At 44.1% G+C, this 23,601-nt stretch overlaps 4 protein-coding genes across 4 annotated transcripts; all 4 read left to right on the plus strand.

The window, feature by feature from the left end:
• The first annotated feature begins 214 nt into the window (after positions 1-214).
• inf2 (inverted formin 2) lies at positions 215-6,436 on the plus strand. The gene is made up of 5 exons (XM_005742776.1): positions 215-464; positions 3,963-4,373; positions 4,932-5,047; positions 5,131-5,290; positions 6,399-6,436. Exons 2-5 carry the CDS (start codon positions 3,977-3,979, stop codon positions 6,434-6,436), a joined length of 711 nt encoding a protein of 236 aa, XP_005742833.1. The 5' UTR covers positions 215-464; positions 3,963-3,976.
• Positions 6,437-6,767: 331 nt separating this feature from the next.
• On the plus strand, positions 6,768-14,485 carry LOC102197319 (inverted formin-2). Its single transcript, XM_005742831.2, has 17 exons — positions 6,768-6,857; positions 7,058-7,190; positions 7,385-7,996; positions 8,386-8,531; positions 8,668-8,729; positions 8,805-8,907; positions 9,015-9,100; positions 9,197-9,297; positions 10,556-10,626; positions 10,709-10,816; positions 10,917-10,987; positions 11,090-11,210; positions 11,323-11,487; positions 11,761-11,863; positions 11,970-12,122; positions 12,409-13,233; positions 14,271-14,485. The coding sequence occupies exons 1-17, from the start codon at positions 6,768-6,770 to the stop codon at positions 14,312-14,314; spliced, it is 2,994 nt and encodes a 997-aa protein (XP_005742888.1). The 3' UTR covers positions 14,315-14,485.
• Positions 14,486-15,133: 648 nt separating this feature from the next.
• On the plus strand, positions 15,134-19,359 carry adss1 (adenylosuccinate synthase 1). The gene is made up of 13 exons (XM_005742775.1): positions 15,134-15,487; positions 16,336-16,438; positions 16,524-16,586; positions 16,665-16,715; positions 16,829-16,895; positions 17,020-17,127; positions 17,220-17,301; positions 17,391-17,517; positions 17,634-17,788; positions 18,336-18,460; positions 18,598-18,695; positions 18,795-18,944; positions 19,036-19,359. The coding sequence occupies exons 1-13, from the start codon at positions 15,299-15,301 to the stop codon at positions 19,086-19,088; spliced, it is 1,371 nt and encodes a 456-aa protein (XP_005742832.1). The 5' UTR covers positions 15,134-15,298; the 3' UTR covers positions 19,089-19,359.
• A 260-nt stretch (positions 19,360-19,619) lies between these two features.
• siva1 (SIVA1, apoptosis-inducing factor) lies at positions 19,620-23,447 on the plus strand. Its single transcript, XM_005742777.1, has 4 exons — positions 19,620-19,851; positions 20,137-20,307; positions 21,609-21,762; positions 23,242-23,447. The coding sequence occupies exons 1-4, from the start codon at positions 19,731-19,733 to the stop codon at positions 23,288-23,290; spliced, it is 495 nt and encodes a 164-aa protein (XP_005742834.1). The 5' UTR covers positions 19,620-19,730; the 3' UTR covers positions 23,291-23,447.
• Positions 23,448-23,601: the final 154 nt, after the last annotated feature.

The following is a 23,601-nucleotide window of genomic DNA, read 5'->3' on the forward strand; positions in this document are numbered from 1 at the left end:
TGGCTTTGGTTTAAAAACGTCGTTTTTAATTATACAACAACAATTTTAATAGCAATATTTTTAAACGATTATTATTATTATTATTATTCATTCAAATGTATTTATGTACTATTATTTTATCCTTTTTTATTATAGTGTAACCACATTTCAGGCGTTTGCGGTTTCTTCGCTGTTGAGTTTATTCTGAAAGTCCAAAGCGGATGTGTGGGCACACTAATGACGCTGCTTTGACATCGTCGCTGTTTCACAACTGTGTGGAAGCAGAGGGGCTGTAGCGACTTGAAAGGGACCATCGCATACCATGAGGGACTGACCTGCCGCACAGTGCCGATATTTTAGAGGTCCTGGTCTCGTCTTTTTTCCTCAGTAATGAGAGTCTGGATGACCGCAAAGCGCCCCCCTAAACGAGACACTGCCGAGGACGCGATTTTTGAGGTGTAGTTATATTAATGGAATAAAGGCAGGTAAGGCATCACACTCAGCCGATAGGTGATCTGTAATAGTGCGACGCCGTTTTGAGCGCCTATATGTGATGTGACGGTAGATGCTGTTATCAATGTGTTTTCTTGCGTGTTTTTCTCGCCACTCTGAGGTGACTAAGTCCCGTTATGTTTCCTGATATGTGGGAAAATCGCAGCGCAAACGGTCGGTAATAATGGAGCAGTGTGCAATGCAGGCTCTCAAAGTGACAGTGTGGAGGTAGTAACAGGCTGTCCCTTTAAAAGCCGCGCTGCCAGAGAGGCTGAAAGGCTGGAAAACAAAACAGTTTGGCCAAAAATGTCCAGCTGCAGTTTCAAGGCTGTAACGTGGACATCGCGGGTTGTCACGCGTGGCTTTAGTCAAAAATGCCGATGTTACGTGCGCGGTCAGTCTGGGGCCACACTAACACTGAATTGCGTTTTAACTCCAGAATGCGCTTGAAGACTTTACAGGCATGCCTGTCACTCCCTCGAAAAGCGGAAAGACAATCAGAGGAGGTGTGGATGTGGATGCTCCTTAAACGAGCACCAGATGTGCTCTGCTGCAATGATCATTATGTAAATACAGAGTGGGGGGGGGCAACAAGATTATTAAAGTGTGGATTAACGCTTAATTATTTGTAAATACTCAAACTCTAATTAACATAAAGGGATTTACGTGATTTCAGCCGTAGTTTCAGTGTTTAAATGAAATAGTCTCAAATTTCATACAATTTCTGCTCAATCTGGCGTCTCAGTACACTGTATATTGTTTATTTACTGTTTGTGATTACTGTCATACATGGCCCTGCACACAGAAGCTGTGCATATGCTTCTGAGGAAATAAGTCAGTGGAGATGTCCCTGCATGTTCACAAGTGTTGAGGTTGTACTGTAGCAGTGGGCTGCTTGTGTAGGCGGCTAAACCAGAGGACCGGTGAGTAGGTTTGTCCTGATGCAGTGAATCAGCCTGCTATTAGTGGTACATGTTCTGGCAGACAAGGTCGGAAAATGAAAGTGGCTTATGTTTGAGGAGTGCAGAAAAGATTATGCTGCAAACATTAGTGCTGAGGAGCAGTTAACCAGAGGATCACTCGACGTAACTAAACTGCTAGATCTACATAGGAATTTAAGCAGCTTTCTTACTTCTTTTCTTTTTATTATGCACCACTAAAAGGTGTGTCGCCTTTTTTCCTTTTATTTGTTGTTCCTTTATAGTTGCTTATCTACTGCGCGTGATCAGTCAGGTAATGGGAAACGGGAGTTCAGGGAGATTCTGGGTTGGCATCTAAAAGCTTTGTGTCTGAAGTAGAAAAAAACTGTAATTTTCTATAAATAGAAATCTGAATTTGAACGAATGAATAAGTCTTGGTAAGCACTGATTTCTTTTATTGAGAAATGCTGGATTTGGAGGGCCTGTGTCTGACATCAACACTGTAGATTTAATCAGGTGGGCGGGTGTATGACTTGCAAACAAGTATAGACTTTTTGTTGGCTTTAATTGATAGAGGAGTAGAGAGCACACAGGAAAGTGCAGAGAAAGCAAAGTGGAATGACACAGTGGAAATTGTCCAGGCAGGATGTTTGGGCACACTAATGACGCTGTTTTGACACCGTCTTTTGGCATCTTAGTCACCTGATCAACCAAGTGAGCACTTTTTACGTGAAACTTCAGCAGCCTTTTTACTGATTTCAGACTTTTTGTACTATACGATCATTTTTGAATTGCATGTGTTGTTTCCCTACACATCATCTCTGATGTTGCTCAGCATGTAGCCCAGATGTTTGTGCTTGGATAGAATGTGTCTTAAGTCGGAAAGCACTCCTTAGAAATGAAACTAAAGCATCAAAAGGAGGAACTGGAGCTGTCATACCACCAGTGTATTTATCACAAGCCAAGCTTCCTCTCCCAGGAAAGTCCTTTCCTTCCCTTCTGAAAAGTTCCCAAACTGTGCTGCCAAGTCGCGGCACGCTTTTTCTACACACCAGCCTCTCTTTGGAAGTGTGTGAGTCAGCTGTGGAATCCACTTAACAAAATTCTCAGCACATTTTAATGACTCCCAGTAACTTCACAGTATTTATGACTGTGAAAATTCTCCCGTTTACAGGCGTCAATTTGCAACTTTTGTTCTCCAGTTACTTTGGAAATGAGAACAAGCTGTACCTCTGAATCAGAAAGTGTGTAAAGGATTAGTGGCCATAAGTCTTATTAGCCTGAGAAAGAGGAGGAGGAAGGGGGTTAGGGAGCATGCATCCATTTTGTGACTGATGAACACGGCCCTTTGAAGAGCATTGAGAAGGCCTATTGTAAAAGACCATTGTCTGGCTGCTTGCTGCCACGGTAACACTCTCACACTGGCAGCAGGACTGAAATGCTGCAGTCAGAAGTGACAAATGCTTTGCCAGGAGAGAAAAAAGTGAGAAAAGAAAGGCTTCATTTTTACCTTGACTCCGCAGAGCGGATTGAAATTCAATTTGGAGGATGTTTCACAAGACAGCAGCTTTGTTCTCAGAGAAAATACCCACTTATAGGAGTCAGCGAAGACATTTGCAAGCAGTTTCGTTTACAGAGCATCTAACATGCAGAAAGCAGAGCCTTATGTTGTTGCTTAGGTTGATAAAGAGGACTGGTGACGGCTGGAATTCCTTCCTGGCCGTTTTCCTTTCCTGACCTTTTTTGCCCTGCATTGTTTCTCCGTGCTCGCTCCGTTGTCTCGTTTGTATATCCTTTCCGTGCCAAGTGTAAAATCAACAACTGGGGACACAGGAGCCTTCATGTGGTGGAGCAGCTAATATTGCAACTTCAAGTTTGGAAACAAAGTATTTTTAGACTTTCGGGGCAAAGTTTTCCCCTTTTTTGGATTAAACTCTTACCCTGTTGACTTTCTCCGTGTGTAGGAATGTGCCTGTGTTATTTATTTCGAGGCTGGGGTTGAGACGGATTGGTGAAAGTGGGGATTGCACTGATGGGAAAATGCACCAGAAAAAGGCGACTTTTAGGGATCGTGTGTGCCCATCAGTGCGTGAGCTTCCTTCTTTGTATCAGCTCTTCACAAGCACGCCTCCCAAACGTTGCAGTTTAATTCCAGCTAACTTGGCATTTAATTTATTGTTGTTGAAAATACTGAACAGGTTATCCAAATAGCATCAAGCCTGGCTTTGTGCAGAGTTCTGATGAGCTGGCAGTCAGACTCGCTCAAGCAGGATTAAGATGGAATGTTTGGCAGAGCTGGTGATGGCCGCTGACGTATCTTTTACTCGTTTCTAAAGTGCAAAGCTGTCGTTTCCCATTCTGCTTTCGATAAAGAATCGTTTTGGCCTGTTTTCTGTGGTTTGGATAACAATGATAGCCCTCTGCCACACAAGATTACAGCATGTCGGCGCAAGCAGGCAGGCGGTATCTGCACGCTACCAACTTGCAGAATTTCCTGAGAGCTGTTTCGCTTCATCTGTACAGCACTTGCAGAACTGTAAATGTTTCTCTTTTTTTTCTCCCCACCTGCAGTTTATACAGCAGCAATGTCTGGAAAATCAGATGGGAAAAAGAAGTGGGCAGCGGTCAGGGATCGCCTGGGTTCCTCGCAGGACTCTGACACTCAGCAGGAAGCCAACCTGGAGAATTCTGATCCAGAGCTGTGCATCAGACTGCTCCAAGTCCCCACTGTCGTCAACTACTCTGGGCTGAAGCGCCGCCTGGAAGGCAGCGATCAGACATGGATGGTGCAGTTCCTGGAGTTAAGCGGGCTGGATCTCCTCCTGGAGGCCCTGGACCGTCTCTCCGGGCGCGGATGCTCTCGCATTGCAGATGCTCTCCTGCAGCTCACCTGCGTCAGCTGCGTCCGAGCAGTGATGAACTCGACGGCGGGGATTCACTTCATCATAGAAAACGAGGGATACATTCGGAAGCTCTCCCAAGGTTGACCACAAATGCGCTTTCCCAGTGTCGTGTTGATGCCTCTGCTCAGTCTCACATGGAAATAAACGTTCCAGATATTTCATTGTTAAAAGTTCTTTCAAATAAAGCCGTCTCCTCTTTAATGGCAGGAGATTTGACCTTTTTTTTTTATGTAACATTTGTAATATTGTGTTAAAGTGGTCATAGCTCACATGATTAAAGGGTTCTCTGTGACTCATTCTGTCAAGCTGAATTTTCCAGGCATGTCCTCAGCTTTAACATGCAGACATGAGTCATTAAGGGTCGCTTCGGGACATCCCTGAATTTGTAATGTGACAGTGTGCTGTGAATATTGGATTTCCCCACCTACAGACACATATTTATCTACAGTACAGCAACAGATCTTTAGAGGGCAAAGTTCAAGTAGTGTTGCCTCAAAGACGGCAAAACAATCCTTTTACTTTAGGTCTGGACACAAAGCGGAAAGAGTAGACACGGGGGAATTATTTTAAGGAAAACTGATATGGAAAATAGGAGAATTCATCCTTTGCTGATGTGTGCAATCATTATGCTACACAGCGTTGGACACCTCCAACACCATGGTGAAGAAGCAGGTGTTTGAGCTTCTTGCAGCCCTCAGCATGTTCTCTCTGGACGGTCATCGGCTGGCACTTGACGCCCTGGAACATTACAAGGCAAGCGGATTAAACCTGTAGAAAAGTTAGCAGAGCTCCATTCTGACTTTCCTCTCACATCTCAAATGTGGTTTCTCCTTCAGGGCGTAAAGACGCAGCAGTATCGCTTCAGCGTGATTATGAACGAGCTCCAGGCCACAGATAACGTCCCTTACATGGTCACGCTCCTCAGTGTCATCAACGCTCTCATCTTCGGGACAGAGGACCTCAGGCAGCGGGATAGGATGAGAAAGGAGTTCATCGGTAGGTTTGGCTGCTCCTCAACAGTTAATTCCTGTTATAGGAAAAGGTGACGCTGTGGGTAAACTGTTAGCTCAAAGTGAGTACAAAGGGGGAAAGCAGGCCATGGGCAGGAGCGCTCATACGAATATATCTGTCACTGGGTCTGACTAAGAATAGGTCTCCTGGCCTCATTCTCACTTTTACAAAATGCCTGAGAATTCAAAAAAAATTCAAGCCTTTATTAGATGGTGTAATTCATTCATTTTGCACCACAAATCAGCAGAAATGAAAATATCACCACTCTCAGAATAATTGGGCAGCATTAAACCTTGAATGCAGAGTAGGCCGTTTCCTCTGAGGGCCACTAGTGTATATTCTGTGCACAGCAAAATCTCCAGTGTTAAATTAACACTAGAGAGTGTCTGTATGGGTCCACACCTCTCAGTGTTAAATACAACACTGTTGAGTGTTAAATTAACACTTTTGACAGTGTTATATGTTTAAAAGTAACCTAGTCAGTTTTTCAGATCAACAATGGCTAACACTGAGCAGTGCTGGTTTTCTAACACTGGAAAATAACAAAATGTTAGAAATAATCCAGTGTTAGAAGATCAGCACTGCTCAGTGTTAGTCTTTGTTAATCTGCAAAACTGACTAAGTTACTTTTAAACATACAACACTGTCAAAAGTGTTAATTTAACACTCAGAGGTGTGGACCCATACAGACACTCTCCAGTGTTCATTTAACACTGGAGATTTTGCTGTGTGCAAACACTGCTTTAACCTTTGACTAAGTTAACAGTTATTTTAAATGAGGAACAAGTGTTAACCGCCAAGCTTCCTGAAGAGCACCACATTCATGATGGTTTGAGGAATATCCCATAGCTTCTCTCCCCCAGCATATTAGTTTTGGACCAATCAGCCACCTGATTGGTCCAATTGGTTTGGACCAATCAGCCACCTGATTGGCCACGCCTCCTTTCTGATTGTTCACCCGTGACTTCCTGGAATTTCCCCCCAAACTAACATATAGTCCTGTGTGGCGGCAGGCGACACTGTTTGTAAGACATTTCATGATTTCTTGTTGTTTTACTCGGAGCTGTGTCATTTTGTGTTATTTTGCTTGCAGGGCTTCAGTTACTTGATGTTCTGCCAAAGCTGAGGTGAGCCATCCTTCTGGTGTTCACATTTGATTATTTTTTTCAGCCTCTTAATTTCCGCAATAAAGTCGCTGAGGTACATTTTTAAAGGTTCCTTTTTAAAAGCTATAATCACCGCAAGTGAAATGGTGCTTTTAGAAAAATAGTTTTGTGATGTATTTCCATTAATGGCATAAATTGGATCAAAGGTCCTTATCAGAACTTTTTAAGGAAAAAACACCGAAAATGGGACTGAACTAAACTATGAACCGAGCTATGACTGTAATAGGCGTGTGTGCGTTTGCAGGGAGCAGGAGGATGAAGACTTGATTATTCAGTGCGAAGCTTTTGAAGAGGCGATGGCTGAAGATGAGGAAGAGCTCCTGCGAGTGTATGGGGGCATTGATATGAGTAATCACCTGGAGGTTTTTACTACACTTTTTAACAAGGTGAGAAAAGCCTATTGAAATGGCTCTGTCAACTCCTAATAAAAAATATAGTCCATCAAGCAGAACACTGCATGAATGCGGCTTTTCTCTCAGAAGTGTCACAGTAAAGAGAGGGATCTGTTAATAGCATACAGATTAAAATACCTTATTATCCTTGTGCAAATTATCAAGCTTAATGTTCTTGTGTTGTTTGTGTGCAGGTGAGCAGCTCCCCAGCCTCTCTCCAGCTGTTGTCCATCCTGCAGACGTTGCTGGTGCTGGGACCAGGGCGCCCTGACATCTGGCTGGCTCTGGAGGCCATCACTAACAGAGCCATACTGCTCGCCCAGGACTGTGAGTCAGCACAGCAGCAACAATGCTTTCACTCCAGATCAACACTTTAAAGATGGTGAAGACGAGTGATTATTCAGGCATATAGAGCGCCTTGAGATGAAAGGCAGGGAGCCGGTGTTAGGATGGCTGAAAGCTTCTGTTGTAGAGTGGGAAGCTAATTCACATCGTGTGTGTTTTCTGGTTTTGTGCTGCAGCTCAGATGGAGTCCTGTGAGAAGATCATGCAGCGGCTGATGGTTTTTAAAAGAAAAAGCTGCGACGATCGGCACGAGGTGGACGGACTGCGGGTCAAAGTGGATAAGGCTGTGCAGACGGAGCTGGATCACCCGTACACGGAGAAGCCAAACAAAAGCACACCGTCCCCTAAAAGGCCACTGTGTACCTCTGTTCCACCGCCACCCCCACCACCCCCTCTACCGCCCTCTAACCAGTGCCCGCCACCGCCGCCACCGCCGCCACCTCCTCCACCGCTACCTGGAGGGTTTGCTGGTCCCCCGCCACCTCCTCCATTGCCTGGAATGGCTCCCCCACCACCACCTCCTCTGCCCTTTCTGCCCTTTGGACCAGGGGTCCCCCCTCCTCCCCCGCCCTTACCAGGGATGGGTGGTGGGCCACCACCGCCTCCACCTTTACCCGGCATGCCACCACCACCTCCACCTTTACCCGGCATGCCACCTCCACCTCCAACAGGCATGATTGTGGCCCAGAGTAGCCAGGCCCTGGGCTGCAGCGCGCCCTCAAAGACAAGCCGCTGTCCCACTCTGAGGATGAAGAAGCTCAACTGGCAGAAACTTCGCACTGTTACTGGTAAGTGGATAAAACCTCCATTTTTTAAAATTGTTTTATTTTAAGTTTAATAACTGTCAAATCTCATACTAATTCTTCTGTTGCATAAACCTGTATTATCAGCTCATACAGTATAGGTCCCACATTTTTAAATAGCAATAATTATGAGGAATTTAAGCAAAGGCATTGGCTGCTGCCATCTGTGTAGTGGACAGTTGATGGGAGTGAGCGCTGACATGAATAGCGCTCTGAGTTGTTAAACCATCCAAAATTGGGTGTTAATTAATGTGGGTGTCGAAGGCTTCCCTCAAGTTTCTGGAAGGAGAGAGATGATCACTTGGCACAATGTCCGTACAAAAGTGGAGCCGCACAAGCTCATGACGGGTTACTCTTTTCCTTCGTGCACACAGATGGTCACTCCATGTGGGCCTCGGTTCAGAAAGAGCCGCCTCCTCACGAGCCCGACTACAGCAGCATCGAGCAGCTGTTCTGCCTCCCGGTGGCCGAACACAAAGACAAGGGGGCAGCTGCTCCTGTCAAGAAGGAGCCTAAAGAGGTGTGCTTGGTCAGCTCTCGACGGTGCTCCTCGGAGCAGAAACACTCAGAAAAACACTGCTAATAAGCAGAGGCGAACAATCACTAATCCTGTTTTTGTTCTCTTACACCCCCCTTCTCCACCCACCTTTTTATAGATCACGTTCATCGACCCAAAGAAAAGCTTGAACGTGAATATATTCCTCAAGCAGTTCAAATGGTGAGATATCAAACACATTTTTGTGATTTGATGCGTTTTGCTCGTGTTTCTACCTTTTACGTTCTCTCCGTCCAGCACAAACGAGGAGTTTGTGGGCATGATCCAGAGTGGGGATCGGACTCGGTTTGACGTGGAGGTGCTAAAACAGCTGCTTAAGCTCCTGCCAGAGAAGCATGAGGTTTGTGCTGCCAACATCCTTACCTCGAGTGTTTTTATCTGCCAGTTAAGGCCCTGCTTGAGAATGATGGTGCTTTGTCTGAGTCAGTGCTTTGTGTTTTCACGTAGATGGAGAATCTGAAGTCCTACCAGGGAGAGAAAGACAAGCTGGCAAACGTCGATCGCTTCTACACCGCTCTCCTTACTGTGCCGTGGTAACACCCCCCCCCTTCTTTTAAGTTTATTTCTGCTTTAAGTGTTGCTTGCGTGGCTGCCGTGTGCGTGACTTCTCTTCTCGCTCTTCTCTTCAGTTATCAGTTGAGGATTGAGTGCATGCTTTTGTGCGAGGAAACTGCATCAGTGTTGGAGATGCTCAAACCTAAAGTCAAGCTTATGGAGGAGGCCTGCCACTGTAAGTAAACCTTAGTCCCTCACCTGTGTTCGCATGCATTCAGCTATAATTCTTAAGGGAGGGGTTCACCTTAAAATCAGTTTTCTGGCTTTTCATCAGTGTATCTGTTGAACTCTTGACTCCAATGAAAGCACATGGCACTTGCCTTGAGGATATTCAAAGCAGAAAATGTTGGATTTGTGCAACTGCAACGTCTCTTTCCAGAAATCATGATGCAGCTACTCAAAAAACAAAACCAAATCCATAATTCTTATTTTGAGCAGTTTTGTGTGGGAACTATTTTCTCTCTTTACCGAGCCATCTACACCTGGAAGGGTGTCTGGCTCTGCATTCTCCGAATCATGCTGGCTTTTTGCACAATGTGTGTTTTATTGAGCACTTCTAGCCACCACATCCATCTCCGAGGTGGCTTGAAGCCAAGTGAGACAGAGCGAAGCCCACGATCCTCCGCCAGGAAAAGGGTGGAGCTGAGCTATCGTCTCATGTGGAGGAGTTCACGTATTTACAGGTTTAGTTCGTGAGTGGAGGAGTGCAGGATTGGCAAATGGATTTGCTGCACGATATGTGGTGATGCGGGCAGTGTGTTAGTCTGTTATGGTGAAGAAAGAGCTGAGTGTGAAGGCGAAGCTGTCAGCTTGATTAGTCCATCCGCATCATGTTGTCATGACTGAGCACTGTTTGTACAGGTGAGGAACGTAGTCATCCGCGTTCACTCCTCCACAGCCAGCTGAGGTGAGTGGGTGTCTGACTACGATGCTATCCGGTCGCCTCCTAGGTGAAGACGTTTTGGGCATATCCAACAGGGAGAAAGCCCGGGACACACTGGAGACATTATGTGTCTCAGCTGGCTTGGGAGTGCCTCAGGAAGAGGATAAGGCAGTGGTTTGGGGAGGAAGGAAATTGAGTAGATGGATGAATATATCCACCAGCTTAATGCGAGTAGATGGCATTACAGCCCAGGTGAGAGGAGTATCATTAATGTTTACGTCCTGTTATCTGTCACAGGCGCATGCTTCACGTGGGGATGGATGTGGGCTTCCTTCTGTTCAGTGATGACGATGCATTCACTTAAGCAAGAAAAAAGTTCCTGCACAACGAAGCTTGTCTATTTGCTAAATAACTGGGACATCATTTATGAAAATGGCACAACAGGCCTGATTGTGGAAAAATAAGGAAATTTGATTAAGGGTGAACTTTGTTTTAATTGGCTAGCTTAAAATATGTCTTATATGTTAACACAATGTCCCTGGTTTCCCAGCTCTTAGAACGAGCACGCTCATGCCCAGTTTTTGCAGGCTCATCCTCGACGTGGGAAATTTTCTCAACTATGTAAGAACCTCATCCCTCATTTCTCCGTCAGTTGAGCTGACATTTAGACAGTTTGCATTTTTAATCACTGGTCCACTTTCAGGGAAGTCACACTGGGAACGCCGAGGGCTTCAAGATTAGCTCCCTGCTCAAGCTCACAGAAACCAAGGCCAACAAGAGCCGCATTACGCTGCTTCATCACATCCTGGAGGTACGCAAACCGGCCGGCAGCTACTGCAGTGTCTTTTGGGGTTTTTTCTCCTCAGTCATGAAATTGTTTAATCACCCATTGCATGGCTTGTTTTGCAAAGGAAGCAGAGGCAAACCACCCAGAGCTGTTGGCTCTACCGGATGAAATAGCCATATGTGAAAAGGCAGCAGGGTATGGAAATCTTTCATGCAAACTTAAAGTCTTAATTTTTTTTTCTTCAACTCTTTTGTCAAAGATTTCTAACACTTGGCGCTTGTCACCCTTGCTCCTCAGAATTAACCTGGACTCTGTTCAGTCAGAAGCCAGTGCGTTACTCAAACGGCTGAATGAGACAGCCAAGAAAGTCTCCAACTCTGCGGAGGAGGTGAAGGAGCAGTATGCAAAAGTTCTCGAGGTAAAACGTCAATCTTTGCTTTTTCTCCAAATGGCTGCAAAACTGCATAACTCGGCACTGTTTTCTTGGCGGCTGGATCCACATCCCAAATGCTTCTCTCTCTCTGCTGCAGGCAAATCTGGAGTTGTTCGGAGAATTAAACGAGAGATTCGCCGTGATTGAGACGAAAAAGGGTGAACTGGCTGTCTATTTATGTGAAGATGCCAATCAGCTGTCACTGGAGGAACTCTTCGGTACCATCAGGACTTTCCGAGGACTCTTCATCAAGGCGCTGAAGGTCAGAGAGGCCGCTTTGGTTGATGTCAAGCATTATGAGACAATCGTGTGTGTGTGTGTGTGTGTGTGTGTGTGTGTGTGTGTGTGTGTACACTTGGCACTGTTAAATCTTCCTCTTGTGTGTGGGAGGTAGTGTTTTGTTTGTAACATTTGTATCAATAAACTGTGGAAAACTAAGACATGTTAATATGCTACGGCCCAAATGACACAAAGACAAACTGCTATGTACATTTTGTACTTGCGAGATAGTGAAATCCTTCCTTAATGATAACAGGAAAACAAAACTCGGACAGAACAGGCGGCCAAGGCTGAGAAGAGAAAGAAGCAGCTGGCAGAGGAAGAGTCCAAGAGACAGAAAGGAGAGAATGGGAAAATAAGTAAGTTGTGAAGAGCGCTGTGTTCTTCTACTGTACTAGAAAATTCTGAACAAGATGTGATGTGACTATCGTGTTTCCCATGTCCTCTTTGTGCCCTTCTTTTTAGTCAAGAAAGGTTTTGTGCCGCAGAACGACGGCTGCATCATAGAAAACCTCCTGGCGGACATCAGAAAAGGTTTCAGCCTCAGAAAGACCCGGCCAAGGTGCGATTCGGAAAGCCTCCCTTCTAGTGAAATGCGTAGGGATACCTGCCCACATGGTAAGGATACGAGGCCGTGGTCTCCATCCGCAGTTCCTAGCTCCGCTCCTGATCCGCTTAAATGCGAGCCACAAAACTGCCTTGTTGGATTATTTGTGCTTCTGCACCGCCTCCCGTCTCGCTAAGTTGGCGCCATTGCTTTTTGTTTGTTTTTTGCTTTGTGGAGCCCATGTGAGCATTTCTTTTTATGGAGAGCCTCTAGTCGTCCTGTCTCATTGCTCGCTGCAGAACATCCCCTAACTTCAGATGTTAATTCTGTTAACTGATCGGCTGTTCTGTCCCCCAGGATCAAGTGCGAAGTCTGTAGGCGAAGAAGCCGTCGACATGGCCACCATTTCCGCTCCTACCGCGTCTCGGACAGAGGGTCGCCACAACAGCACGGGCGAGGTGAACGGCTTTATAAGCCCGTCAGAAGAGACTCTGCCGGCTCCTCAGCTGAATGCAGTGCACGACGGCACAGCCGCACCTCCAAGCACACTCCCAGGAAAGACAGCTCCAGCGGCACTCCTGGGAAGACCTACATCTCTGCAGCCAGAGAAAGATGCAGCATCACCCATAGATGTGACTCAAGCTCAGTCTCAGGTTAAAGGGGACCACCAACCATGCCTCCCCACAAATGGCTTTTCACTAGATTCAGCAGAGACCAGCGTCATCAGTCCTTCATCCCTCTCAGACTCTGACCTGCTGGAGGCTACGTTTGACGACACACCCAGCCCGGCCCCCGAGCAGCCAACGGATCTTAGCGTAAACGTTCATGTCAAAGAAATTCCAAGTACGGACACAAAGCGGAGCATGGAAAGCGATATTATGGGAGAGGGGAAAGGAGAAACTACTAATAAACCAAGCCATTTACCAGAGACTGTAGGGCAAGAGAAGTGGCACGAGGAGACCGCGTACACGGGGGCGAAAACGTCTGGCCAAGACGAGGTCGATAGTTGCAAACTTGCAGACCCCAAAAAGAGCCTGATTACGCTCGATGAAGGCATCGTGCAATGCGACGTCCAAGATGCACTGGAACCAGAAGATCTGGCATCTGTGTCCGAAGCCCTTAAGCCAGACCCAAAGAAACAGATGAAGCTCTTTAAACGAAACAAAAAGAAGAGTAACCAAGGTAACCTATCCATTCACTTCAATAAAGGCCATCTCTGGAATGCTAGTCTCTTGACGTTTCTTAAAGCGAATCCTCTGTTAGTGTTTTTATTCCATTTAACATTTTATATCTTATGTATGGGCTATTTTACTATATGTGCATAAATATTTTACATGAATCTTTTAAATTAAACAGTATGAGTGCAGCATTTGTCTTGAAGATTGAATACTGAATGGATGTTTTAAAACCTGTGGTCCCTTTTTGTTTGAATGTTCTGTTTTCCGTTCTGAAACACAAGGTAACAGTGGGAAAGGACACACTAAACATAAAACAGGCTGTGTGTTGCAGTGAGGTAGGTCAAGTCGATGGGATGGCAAACCGTAAGCCGGAAATTAACTCACTCATCGTCAGAGCTTTTGTTCCAAATAACACGTCATCTGTTGGTCTAACCGGAATCTGGATCTCATTTGTCTGTGTTGTCCGACTTTTAACACACGGCCGTCTCTCTTAACGCTCTCCCAGTTTAGCTGGTTGTCGGGCTAAACTCTTGGGGTTTGTGATATCTGTTAAACTTGAGCCGGGGGGCAAAATAAAAGTATTGTCTTGTGCAATAATAAATCATCTTTAATTAGTGGTTAATCTACTGAAATTAAGTTTTCTGATCTCAAACAGCCTCGCCGTTTGTGGAGTCTCTGTGAAGCCATTGTGGACAGTTATTTCATGAAAGCTGTCACTTTTGTGTCCTCTTCTTCTTCCTCCATATATTCTTGTCCATTCTCTGAATCTGCAACGATTTAACCTGCTAACAGTCTCATGTGCTTCTTGTAAACTGTTTTGTTAATTAAACTTTAATTAAACATACTGTACATGATATAAAATGTATTAAAAAAATTAACTCAAACTCTGGGCATCTCTAAGCCAATAATAGTGTTTGCAAGCAAAGCGCCTCTCTGCCAAGGGCCTTTGAGCCGGCAGTGTCGCTTACAGAAATAACTGTGAAAGGTATTAAAGTACACGCTTTCATTCGCACTATTGATTGGAGCATTTGTTCTCTCTAGGTGACTCCAGAAAAAGAAAATCGAGAGGGAAAAGAAAATGCTGACTTCCGAGCAGGAGTTGAGAACAGTTTATTTTATTGGGATTCCATAATGTTGATTGGAGGATGTGGAAGTCTTCTGTGAAGCCTCATCCTGACCAAGAAGAGCGACCACATCTGAGGCTGGGATTTATTTTTTTCTTCAATAAATGTTTATTTCTATAGCACCTTTCAAGACAGAATCACAAAGTGCTGCACATAAGATTACAAGTCATAAAAAGAGAAAATAAAACGGGCAAAAAATTAACCAAAAGCAGTTTTAAAAAGATGAGTTTTGAGTTGTTTTTTAAAACCGCGACTGAGTCTGCAGTTAATGTTTGGGGAAGAGAGTGCCACAGTGGCAAAAGCTCTATCAGCCTTAGTTCTCCTCTTAGTTTTCACGTTACCGAGTCACTTTATGTAAACTGGAGGGTTTTTGTGTTTGAGGGGGAGGAAAAAGCTAAATGTTCTTTATGTTTGTGTAATTGTTGTAATATGCAGTGAATGTGTTTTTGCTATAAGCTTTGTTTATGTACCCATAAAAAGATGCAGTGTTTGGTTTGAGATATTGAATCAATTATAAAATAATACAAATCTTATGTCTTAATTTCTTTGTTAATCAAATGATCTGCGACAGGATATATGCGTATAAAGGAGAGCGAGAATGGACTGTAACTTTTAATGTTGGGTATATTTTAATAAAATTGAAGATACTGTTCGTCTGTTCTGTTTTTGATCGTCTGATTCGCATAGATGGCGGTATTGAGGCAATCTGAATCGGTTAGAGAAGCCTCAAAAAGTCATGTTTAAGCAATTCCACCTTCGTGACGGTTGTGTAAAAACTGTTATCTCGGTGCTTCAGCAGCTTTGGGGGTGATTTGTTTGAGCACAGCTACGTACTTCTGTGCGTCTGGCTCTGACATCATCGGATATGCGGTTACACATATGGCAATGCTGCTCTTGGAGACAGTTGGGTCTTCTTGAGGCGGACAGGCTCAAGGCAACACCATCATGTCGCTCAGCTGGTCGGGGAAAGACCAAAAAAACGCAAATCAACCCGCTGCCACCGGGCAGAAGCGACCGCGTAATGACGCGGGGAACAAAGTGACCGTGGTGCTCGGTGCGCAATGGGGAGATGAGGGGAAAGGGAAGGTCGTGGATTTACTGGCTACCGAAGCTGACATTGTCTGCAGATGTCAGGTAAACGTGTGGATTGGATTTGACTGTGAGTGGTGCTGCTGAGTATTTTTGCATGAATTCGTGATCTCACGATAAATTCTGTGACTTGCTGGCGCCTGGTAATGTGCAACAGGTGCGAAAGCGAAAACACTCGCACCTCCGGTATATTTAACGCGAGTGTAGCTGTGGATATTTTCCCCACTACAATAAAGCGACGTGTTTATATTTGTGACGAATTTCAAATATGCAATAGGCAGCTGTGACAGCTCAAAACGAATGTCTTAAATACTGTCAGGCATCATGAATAAGTGCACTTTTTCGAAACCCTGACTACTCTTTTAATGCTTGTAATCGACCTAACACCTCGGGTAAATTTCCTCTGACTGACTCTTTCTGGTTGCATTAAATCATCAATAAAAACAGGTCCAGACAGGTCAGTCTGTGACCCGGCCTTGCATAAGACACATAACGGTCAAGAGGTCTCTTCAGCTCCAGCAGGCACGGAGAAGGCTGTCAACAGCCTGCAGTGTTGTACTACTGACAGGACTAGAACCCTGTGTTCTGAAGGCTTGAGAGCCCAACCCACCGGGCTCCAGGGGTCACATTCTCAGGCTGACATGATACATGAGAAGGCCAGGTCTTATCCAGGGGGGAACAGAGTGGAGGATCCACCAGCAACAGCCAAGTCTGTTAGTTAAAATAGATGCTCGAAAAGCTCAGGAAAGAGGGCACTTATCACTCATCATAAAAATCAGACGGGGCATGTTAGTGTGGCTAAAAGTGATGAGGTGGCCTTGGGTCTTTGATTGTATGTCTTGCTCATTGCCAGTTACTATAATTATTAATAATAAACATTCTTTGATCCATAGGGCGGGAATAATGCAGGACACACAGTGGTGGTGGATGGGAAGGAGTACGACTTCCACCTTCTCCCCAGTGGGATCATTAACCCCAAAAGCATATCTCTTATTGGTAAAGGCTTCAATTTCTATTATTTACAGAGATGCACTATTATTCAAATATTTACCCTCACTTGCTTTTTCCCTTCATCTTCTAGGTAATGGAGTAGTTATACATCTACCTGGTTTGTTTGAAGAAGGGGATAAAAATGACAAGAAAGGTATTTTTAGCAGAAATGAGTGAAACTAGTGTGGACTCAAATTAGCATGTAATCATGTGATTTCTATTCTCTGACCAGGTCTGAAAGGCTGGGAGAAGAGACTCATTGTCTCAGACAGAGCTCACCTCGGTACATCTATGAAGATGTTCTTGTTTCCATGTTTAAATATATATATATATAGCCCGTTTAATTCATCTCTTCAAGGTTGCATCTTATCGATCGTTTTTTCTGTCTCTCCACAGTGTTCGATTTCCACCAGGTTGTTGATGGCTTACAGGAAACTGAAAGACAAGCGCAAGAAGGAAAGAAGTAAGGGTAGCGATAGTGAGGAGGGCAGGACACCATTCAGAGTCAGCCTGACCCTTTCCCAAAGAACGCAACACGATAATTTATTGAATACAACACTGATCTCACACATTGTTTTACGTAATAGCATTGGAACTACCAAGAAGGGCATTGGACCTGCATACTCCAGCAAAGCATCTCGCACTGGTCTACGCGTATGTGATCTCCTGGGTGACTTCAAGGACTTCTCTACTAGGTAGGCATGGTGTGTAAAACTCAGGCAGAGGAGTCAAATCCATTTGTATACAGTGATATGTCATGGGTAACACCTCTGGTAAATCTCTTTAGATTCAAGAATCTCGTCCAACAGTATCAGTCCATGTATCCATCCTTGACGGTTGACGTTGAGGACCAGCTGAAAAAACTAAAGGTAGAAACTGATAAGAGCGATGTTATTGAGTGACTGTCTGTTATTGTTTCCAGCACTGAGACATATCTCTGTTTTCTTGCTTCATGGAGGAATTCGCTGAGAGATTGCGGCCGATGGTTAGAGACGGTGTTTATTATATGTACGAAGCTCTTCATGGCCCCCCTAAGAAAATTCTGGTTGAAGGGGCCAATGCTGCTCTGCTTGACATCGACTTTGGTAGGAGCCATAGCAATAGTTTTGTTGTTTTGCTTTTTTTTTCACTTTACTTTGGATATGGGTGATGAAAAGGGAAGAAATCGCTGCTGCTGTAATATACAAAATTGTCTCTCTAGGAACATATCCTTTTGTGACATCATCAAACTGCACCGTGGGAGGAGCATGCACCGGTCTCGGCATCCCTCCGATGAATATTGGTGACGTGTTTGGCGTCGCGAAGGCCTACACGACCAGAGTCGGCATTGGAGCCTTCCCCACCGAACAGCTCAATGTGAGTGCCTGGTATCGCAGCAGCACTTGGCAAATCTTGTCACGCGTTTGGCTTTTGGCCTTCACGGTCTGTGTATTGTAAAAAGAGACACATGACATGTTATGTAACACGCAGATATTCAGCTTGACATATACAGTTTGTTTGTGATCCCCCAGCTGACACACAGGCAGCACGGCTGGCAGGCCTGTGTGTGAAGGGGGGGGGGGGGGGTATTCTCACTGAGTGCAGCTGTCAAATTTTGTGAGAGACGGCTCTTTACCTCTTTTCCAGATCACATGTTCGCAGGGATAAATTTAGGGTCAGACTCTTAGTTAAGGATATATTTACTGTGTGTGCTGGGGTTAATGTTACCTGTAACGGGAACAGGCCATAGGGACTAAGGTCAAGATGTTCAAAGGGCATCCTCCAACTCGTGATGTTTTATTGTACTCGGCTGTGTGTACTTCAGGTGTACTTAATAATATGCATGTATTTTTATTTATTTATTTATTTTAGATCTTTAGGATCATAACAGACAGAGATGTTTATTTCTTGCTTATTTCTGTAGGCAATAGGAGAGCTGCTGCAGACGAGGGGTCACGAAGTGGGTGTGACCACGGGAAGGAAGCGACGTTGCGGCTGGCTGGATCTGGTCATCGTCAGATATGCTCACATGATTAATGGTTTCACTGCGTGAGTGATTAGGACTGGTGCTCATCTGCTGCTTTGTGGTTTTTGTGTTTTATCCCACGAGCATGCCATTTTCCTGCACCGTCACACAGCCTGACACTGATTAACCGCACATGTTAAATGTGACATCTATCCAACAGCATTGCTTTGACAAAACTTGACATTCTGGATGTGCTGGATGAAATTAAAGTTGGAGTTGCCTACAAACTCAACGGGAAGAGGATTCCCCACTTTCCAGGTTGTGGAAAAGAGTAAACGATTTCCCTAATTTGATGGTCTTTGTTTAGGACTGACTGATTAAAGAGTTGGTAATAACTGGTTTCTTTTCAACACAAAGCCAACATGGACGTTTTGCAGAAAGTGGAGGTTGAATATGAGACCTTCCCAGGTTGGAAGACAGACACTTCAGCAGCTAGGAAGTGGAATGACCTCCCAGTCAAGGCACAAAACTACATCCGCTTCATTGAGAACCACATTGGAGTTCCGAGTACGTGTGAGAGAAAATAACACTCGTGTATCTCAATATAAATTTTCTCACACATAACCAAAACTCTTTGTGCTCTTTTCTCTCTTCTTAGTCAAGTGGGTTGGCGTTGGAAAGTCCAGAGAGTGCATGATCCAGATGTTTTAAGTCTTTATCCCACCCCCTTCCCTTGATGGAAGCGCTGGCAGTGTGTCATGTTGAAGCATGTTTCTCCAAGTTACCTTCACTTCATTATATAATAAACAAACATATAAGCTTTGATCCACGCTAACTGTGTTTGTTGTGTTGTAGTTAAATATCCCACTGTTTTTGTGAGTCAAAATATTGGATTTATAAATACATTTATAGCCATATCGCAAATCAAAAACGTGGATGTGTTTCCATGATCCAATAAAGAAAACGTTTTATGATAATCTGATTTCTGGAGCCCAGTCTTGCTGTTTTCAAAAATTGATATAATTGTCTATATATTACTAATTTACTGTTAGCTGAGTCCATTGGGACTGTATTGACTCCATCACAAAGATAAATTAATTTATACATTGATTTTTTTACTCTGATTTCTGAAATTAAAATGCGTAACACACAACATTGACGACAGTCCATGAAGGCAGCATGAAAAGCATTAGTCACGTGGGAAAGTGGCGCACTTTCCGGAACGGGGATGAGCACCCACGTGACGGTAAAACGTCCTTGTGATTGGCGCCTGTCTGCCTCCGTTTCATTTTTCCCGCAACAAACAAGTGTGGTCCTCCGTGGGAGTAAGGTACAGCACTTTTAGCAACCAAAATGACGAAACGAGCTTGTCCTTTTCCGGAAACATTTTCTTCCCAATACAAAATACACATTGGGCAACAGGAGCTGAATAATTACGGCGTGTTTGGGAACAAATACAGGCAAGAAATATACGGTAAGTCCACCTTTCTGGGTACTGTGTGGCTTCGCTGCACCGTTAGCCAATGCTAGCATCATCGTTGCGCACATACCTGTTAGGTAAGCTTGCGCTGTTAGCTTCAAGTATATCGTCCTTTTATATTCGTTTTAAAATCGCGTAGGTCACTTTGATTGTATTTGAGTGTATAGTTAAACTACACTATCGATCCTACATTGTTCATTAACTTTGCCTGCTGTTGTTGCTATGAACATTAGCTTCTTGGGTTCAACTGTAAGTGCCCCCGCTTCCATTTTCTCATAGAAAAGACGAAAAACCTACTCTTCAACGGTGCCAAGGCAGTGATGGGCAAAATATGGACCGGAGAGGAGAAGTCCGTAGAGCATGAGCCCCCTGCATGCAGCCATACGCTTCTGAGGGGCCAGACGCTGATTGGACATGATGGCAGACTCACAAAAACAAGTGGTGCACAAGGTGAGCCTGAACTGAAACAGATGATGAAGAGTGTGAAGTCTGTAGTTGATGCACCCAGTAAAGGATAAGCAAAAATGAAAATGTGTGAAAAGTAAACTATTCAGTACTGAACCAACAAGGATAGCTGACGCACCAGTCAGTTTTCAGTGCAGTGTGGTGTGTGACCATCGCCAGAGTGCTTTAGTCCAGAGTTTATGATAAGACGGGAAGCAGATATGATTATTGAGCAAAAGGTAAACAAAATACATGTGAAAACAGTGACATCCAGTGACACACTGAACCTCTTGTAAATGGAACAAAAGTAAAAGTCCATGTATGTGGTCTTTTTGAACCTATAACCTAATGAAAACTGCATGATATCTGGAAAGAAAAGTGTCTACATAGATGATCCAGAATAAAGTTTAGTTAAACTCAGCTGTAATATGTTTTAAAAGTGTGTTTTGTGAAATAAGGAAAGGAGCAGGTGCATAAATGCTTCTGCTTAACTTCCATTTATTATGTTGGTGTTATTGATGACTTGTCCAACAGAATTCCTGTAAAATAAATAGAAGGTGGATGACTTTAAATTCCTGGGGTCAACCATCCAAAGCAATGGACAGTGCACAAGAAAGGTGAAGAAGAGTGTGAAGGCAGGGTGGACTGTTGGGTTATTTATGACAGAAGGATAACAGCAAGAGTGAAAGGGAAGGTTTACAAGACGGCATTGAGACCTACTGTGCTGTAAGACAATGGCACTGGCACAAAAACAGAAGGCCAAGCTGGAGGTGGCAGAGTTAAAGACATTAAGATTTTAATTGGAAGCATCCAGGATGTAGCAGATTAGAAATGTGTAGGTCATTCTGGAGACACAGTTGAGGGGTAAGACTGAGATGGTTTGGACGTGTTCAGAGGAGGAATAGTGGATATATTGGACAAAAGGATGTTGAACAGGGAGTTATCAGGCAGAAAGAAAATGGGGGAAACCATAGAGAAAATTAATGTATGTAGTAAAGGAGGACATGCAGAGGGTTGGTGTGACAGCCGGAGATGGGGTGAGGTGGAGGCTGTGGTCACTCCTAAAGGGAGCAGCCAAAAGATCTACCAGGTCGAAGAAGTTATCCTATCAGGCTTGAGTCTCTTTAAAAAGTGACATTGAAGTTTCTGAGTTCAAAGAAATGACAGATAGTCGGTTCAGTTCATGCTTTCTACCAGCAGATGTCAGCATTATTGCATGTTTGGATGCTTACTTTGGTTGCTTTTAACCTGCATGTTTTCCTAAATGCTTTGTTTGACTGTACTGTACGGATGTCTCTGCTTTTTAGGTGCACCGGTGCCTGCTACACGTTGCTGTGTCTGTCAGAAGAGCCAGGGGTCCAGAACACGGTGCTCCCAGTGTGAGCGCCAGGTGTGTTCCTCCTGTAGCCGCCAGTGCTCCGGGTGCTCCAGCCTCTGTTGCTCCGTTTGCACCATCATAGAGTAAGTCACATGTCGATTTTCCTTCTCGCTCAGTGTCAGATGTGTCAGCCATTGTTTAAGTTGAAAACCTTAAAATTAAGTCAGTTTTTATCTTATGATTCACAGCGTGCTTGTTTGCTTTCCAGACATAAAATGTACAAGTCATAATATAACTGCAACTAGTAAAGTTACCAAAACCAAGCGCATCCATGACTGATATCCTCAGCTCAGATGTAATTCATATAAATGCTCAAGGTAGTTACTAGGTGTGTTTTGGAAAAGCACTTGCCATGGCAGTGAAGATGTGCCTTTACCTGTGGTGGCTTCAAGCTGTTATCAACCTGTTGAAGGCTTTCCTTTGTGTTCACACTGAACTGAAGACACGTCATTTTGTATAATGCCAAATCACAACAACAGTTTCCTCGAGGCATTGCATTTTCATTGCGCATCTCTAGTCTTGTTGACCACACTAGGAGCTTTGCACTGCATGCCGCATTTACCCTTGTAGACACATGTTTGTACAGTACTTTTATTCTAGACATACAGCACGTTCTTGCTCTCGCACACCAATAAAAGTTCAGTCTCATCGTGATGCAACATTTCTGCAGCTGGGAATCGGTTCACCGACCTTGTGATTATTGAATGACCCGCTCTGCTTTATGAGCCTCAGCCACTGCTCATCAGGCCACACATATGTTACAATGAAATTTGTGAAATTATTTATTTTTTTGAAAGAGTTGGATTTAGTATAAATGAAAACGTACACATCCTACTTACAGTCTTCGGGACCTAAGCTCTCTTTGTTTTAGTTGTTTCCGACTCGGTGAACATTTTAGAGGGAGCGGCGGTTGAGGTGGCGAGACCGGATCAACCATGTAATTAAGGAGTCTAAATATTAATACAAGTGGCATGTTTCAGTCTTTTAATGTTCAATACGTTTACAGAACTTTGTAAAATTGTTGTCATTGTCAAGGCTTTTGCAGTGTCTCTGCTTTCTTCCTTCTGCCTCGTTCTCACTACAGAACTAGAAAGGCTGCATTGGTGAGGAACAGGAAAGTTTCTATAAGTTTTGGGGAAACATTTGAGGAAGCTGATTCAGAGAGAGAGAGAGAGAGAGAGAGCTACAAATCAATGAGGGCAGTAAAATATTTGATGGATGAAATCCAATATTCATTTCAAGTTGTTTTAAAACATGCAAATGTGTTGTATGAAACTCATGTTGGGGATAATTGTAAGATCCGTGGTTCCCCGGTCATTCTGATCTCATGCAAATTGGGCTTAACAGGATAGTCTTTTGTTGTTGTTGTTTTGTGGGACTGTTGTGTAGTTCACAATGCTTTCAGTACAGTCATTGAAGTTGGGATTTTTTCCCTCATTACTATGTTCCATCAGGTTGGATTTCAAGTCATTTACAAGGTGTGCAATGGTGCAGCTGTAGGGCTAGGTCTGTATGGACACGCTCGACTTCTGTGTAAATCGTACATTTTCTCTGTTCCACAGTTACAGCGGACGATATGATGAAGTACTGTGCTGCAGCTGCTCAACGTAAAGGGAAGACCAGAGGACGAACCAGATGTTTGTATATGTAGTTGTCTCTTATGAAATATTACTGAGATTGAATTTTTATACCTTGTGTTTTTATGTGATCCAGGTGTCTTGTAAATATGTATTTCATTCTGAAATAAACTTTAACACTTTTGTATACAGCTCTTTGTGTCTTGATTGTGTTATACTATGTGACATGACAAACGAAAACTAGAGTCGCTGTGTTTTGTGGGTACAACCATCAGCAGGTGGCAGCAAACTTCAAGTACTTGGATCAGTTCCTCTCAGACTGGGCACATCCTCTGTGGACAAACA

The sequence above is a fragment of the Pundamilia nyererei genome, unplaced genomic scaffold (assembly GCF_000239375.1).
Source record: "Pundamilia nyererei isolate P.nyererei 1_Seehausen unplaced genomic scaffold, PunNye1.0 scaffold00123, whole genome shotgun sequence".
Taxonomy (NCBI): domain Eukaryota; kingdom Metazoa; phylum Chordata; class Actinopteri; order Cichliformes; family Cichlidae; genus Pundamilia; species Pundamilia nyererei.

Excerpts from the sequence above, each read along its gene's own strand:
- adss1 (XM_005742775.1), top strand. The coding sequence starts at position 15,299 with ATGTCGCTCAGCTGGTCGGGGAAAGACCAAAAAAACGCAAATCAACCC. Across the intron at positions 16,587-16,664 it reads GGATAAAAATGACAAGAAAG|GTCTGAAAGGCTGGGAGAAG; the intron begins GTATTTTTAGCA and ends TTCTCTGACCAG. Across the intron at positions 17,789-18,335 it reads TCCCCACCGAACAGCTCAAT|GCAATAGGAGAGCTGCTGCA; the intron begins GTGAGTGCCTGG and ends TTATTTCTGTAG.
- LOC102197319 (XM_005742831.2), top strand. The coding sequence starts at position 6,768 with ATGGCTGAAGATGAGGAAGAGCTCCTGCGAGTGTATGGGGGCATTGAT. Across the intron at positions 8,532-8,667 it reads TCAAGAAGGAGCCTAAAGAG|ATCACGTTCATCGACCCAAA; the intron begins GTGTGCTTGGTC and ends ACCTTTTTATAG. Across the intron at positions 11,488-11,760 it reads TCTTCATCAAGGCGCTGAAG|GAAAACAAAACTCGGACAGA; the intron begins GTCAGAGAGGCC and ends TAATGATAACAG.
- inf2 (XM_005742776.1), top strand. The coding sequence starts at position 3,977 with ATGTCTGGAAAATCAGATGGGAAAAAGAAGTGGGCAGCGGTCAGGGAT. Across the intron at positions 4,374-4,931 it reads CATTCGGAAGCTCTCCCAAG|CGTTGGACACCTCCAACACC; the intron begins GTTGACCACAAA and ends TATGCTACACAG. Across the intron at positions 5,048-5,130 it reads ACGCCCTGGAACATTACAAG|GGCGTAAAGACGCAGCAGTA; the intron begins GCAAGCGGATTA and ends TTTCTCCTTCAG.
- siva1 (XM_005742777.1), top strand. The coding sequence starts at position 19,731 with ATGACGAAACGAGCTTGTCCTTTTCCGGAAACATTTTCTTCCCAATAC. Across the intron at positions 20,308-21,608 it reads AAAAACAAGTGGTGCACAAG|GTGCACCGGTGCCTGCTACA; the intron begins GTGAGCCTGAAC and ends TCTGCTTTTTAG. Across the intron at positions 21,763-23,241 it reads TCCGTTTGCACCATCATAGA|TTACAGCGGACGATATGATG; the intron begins GTAAGTCACATG and ends TCTGTTCCACAG.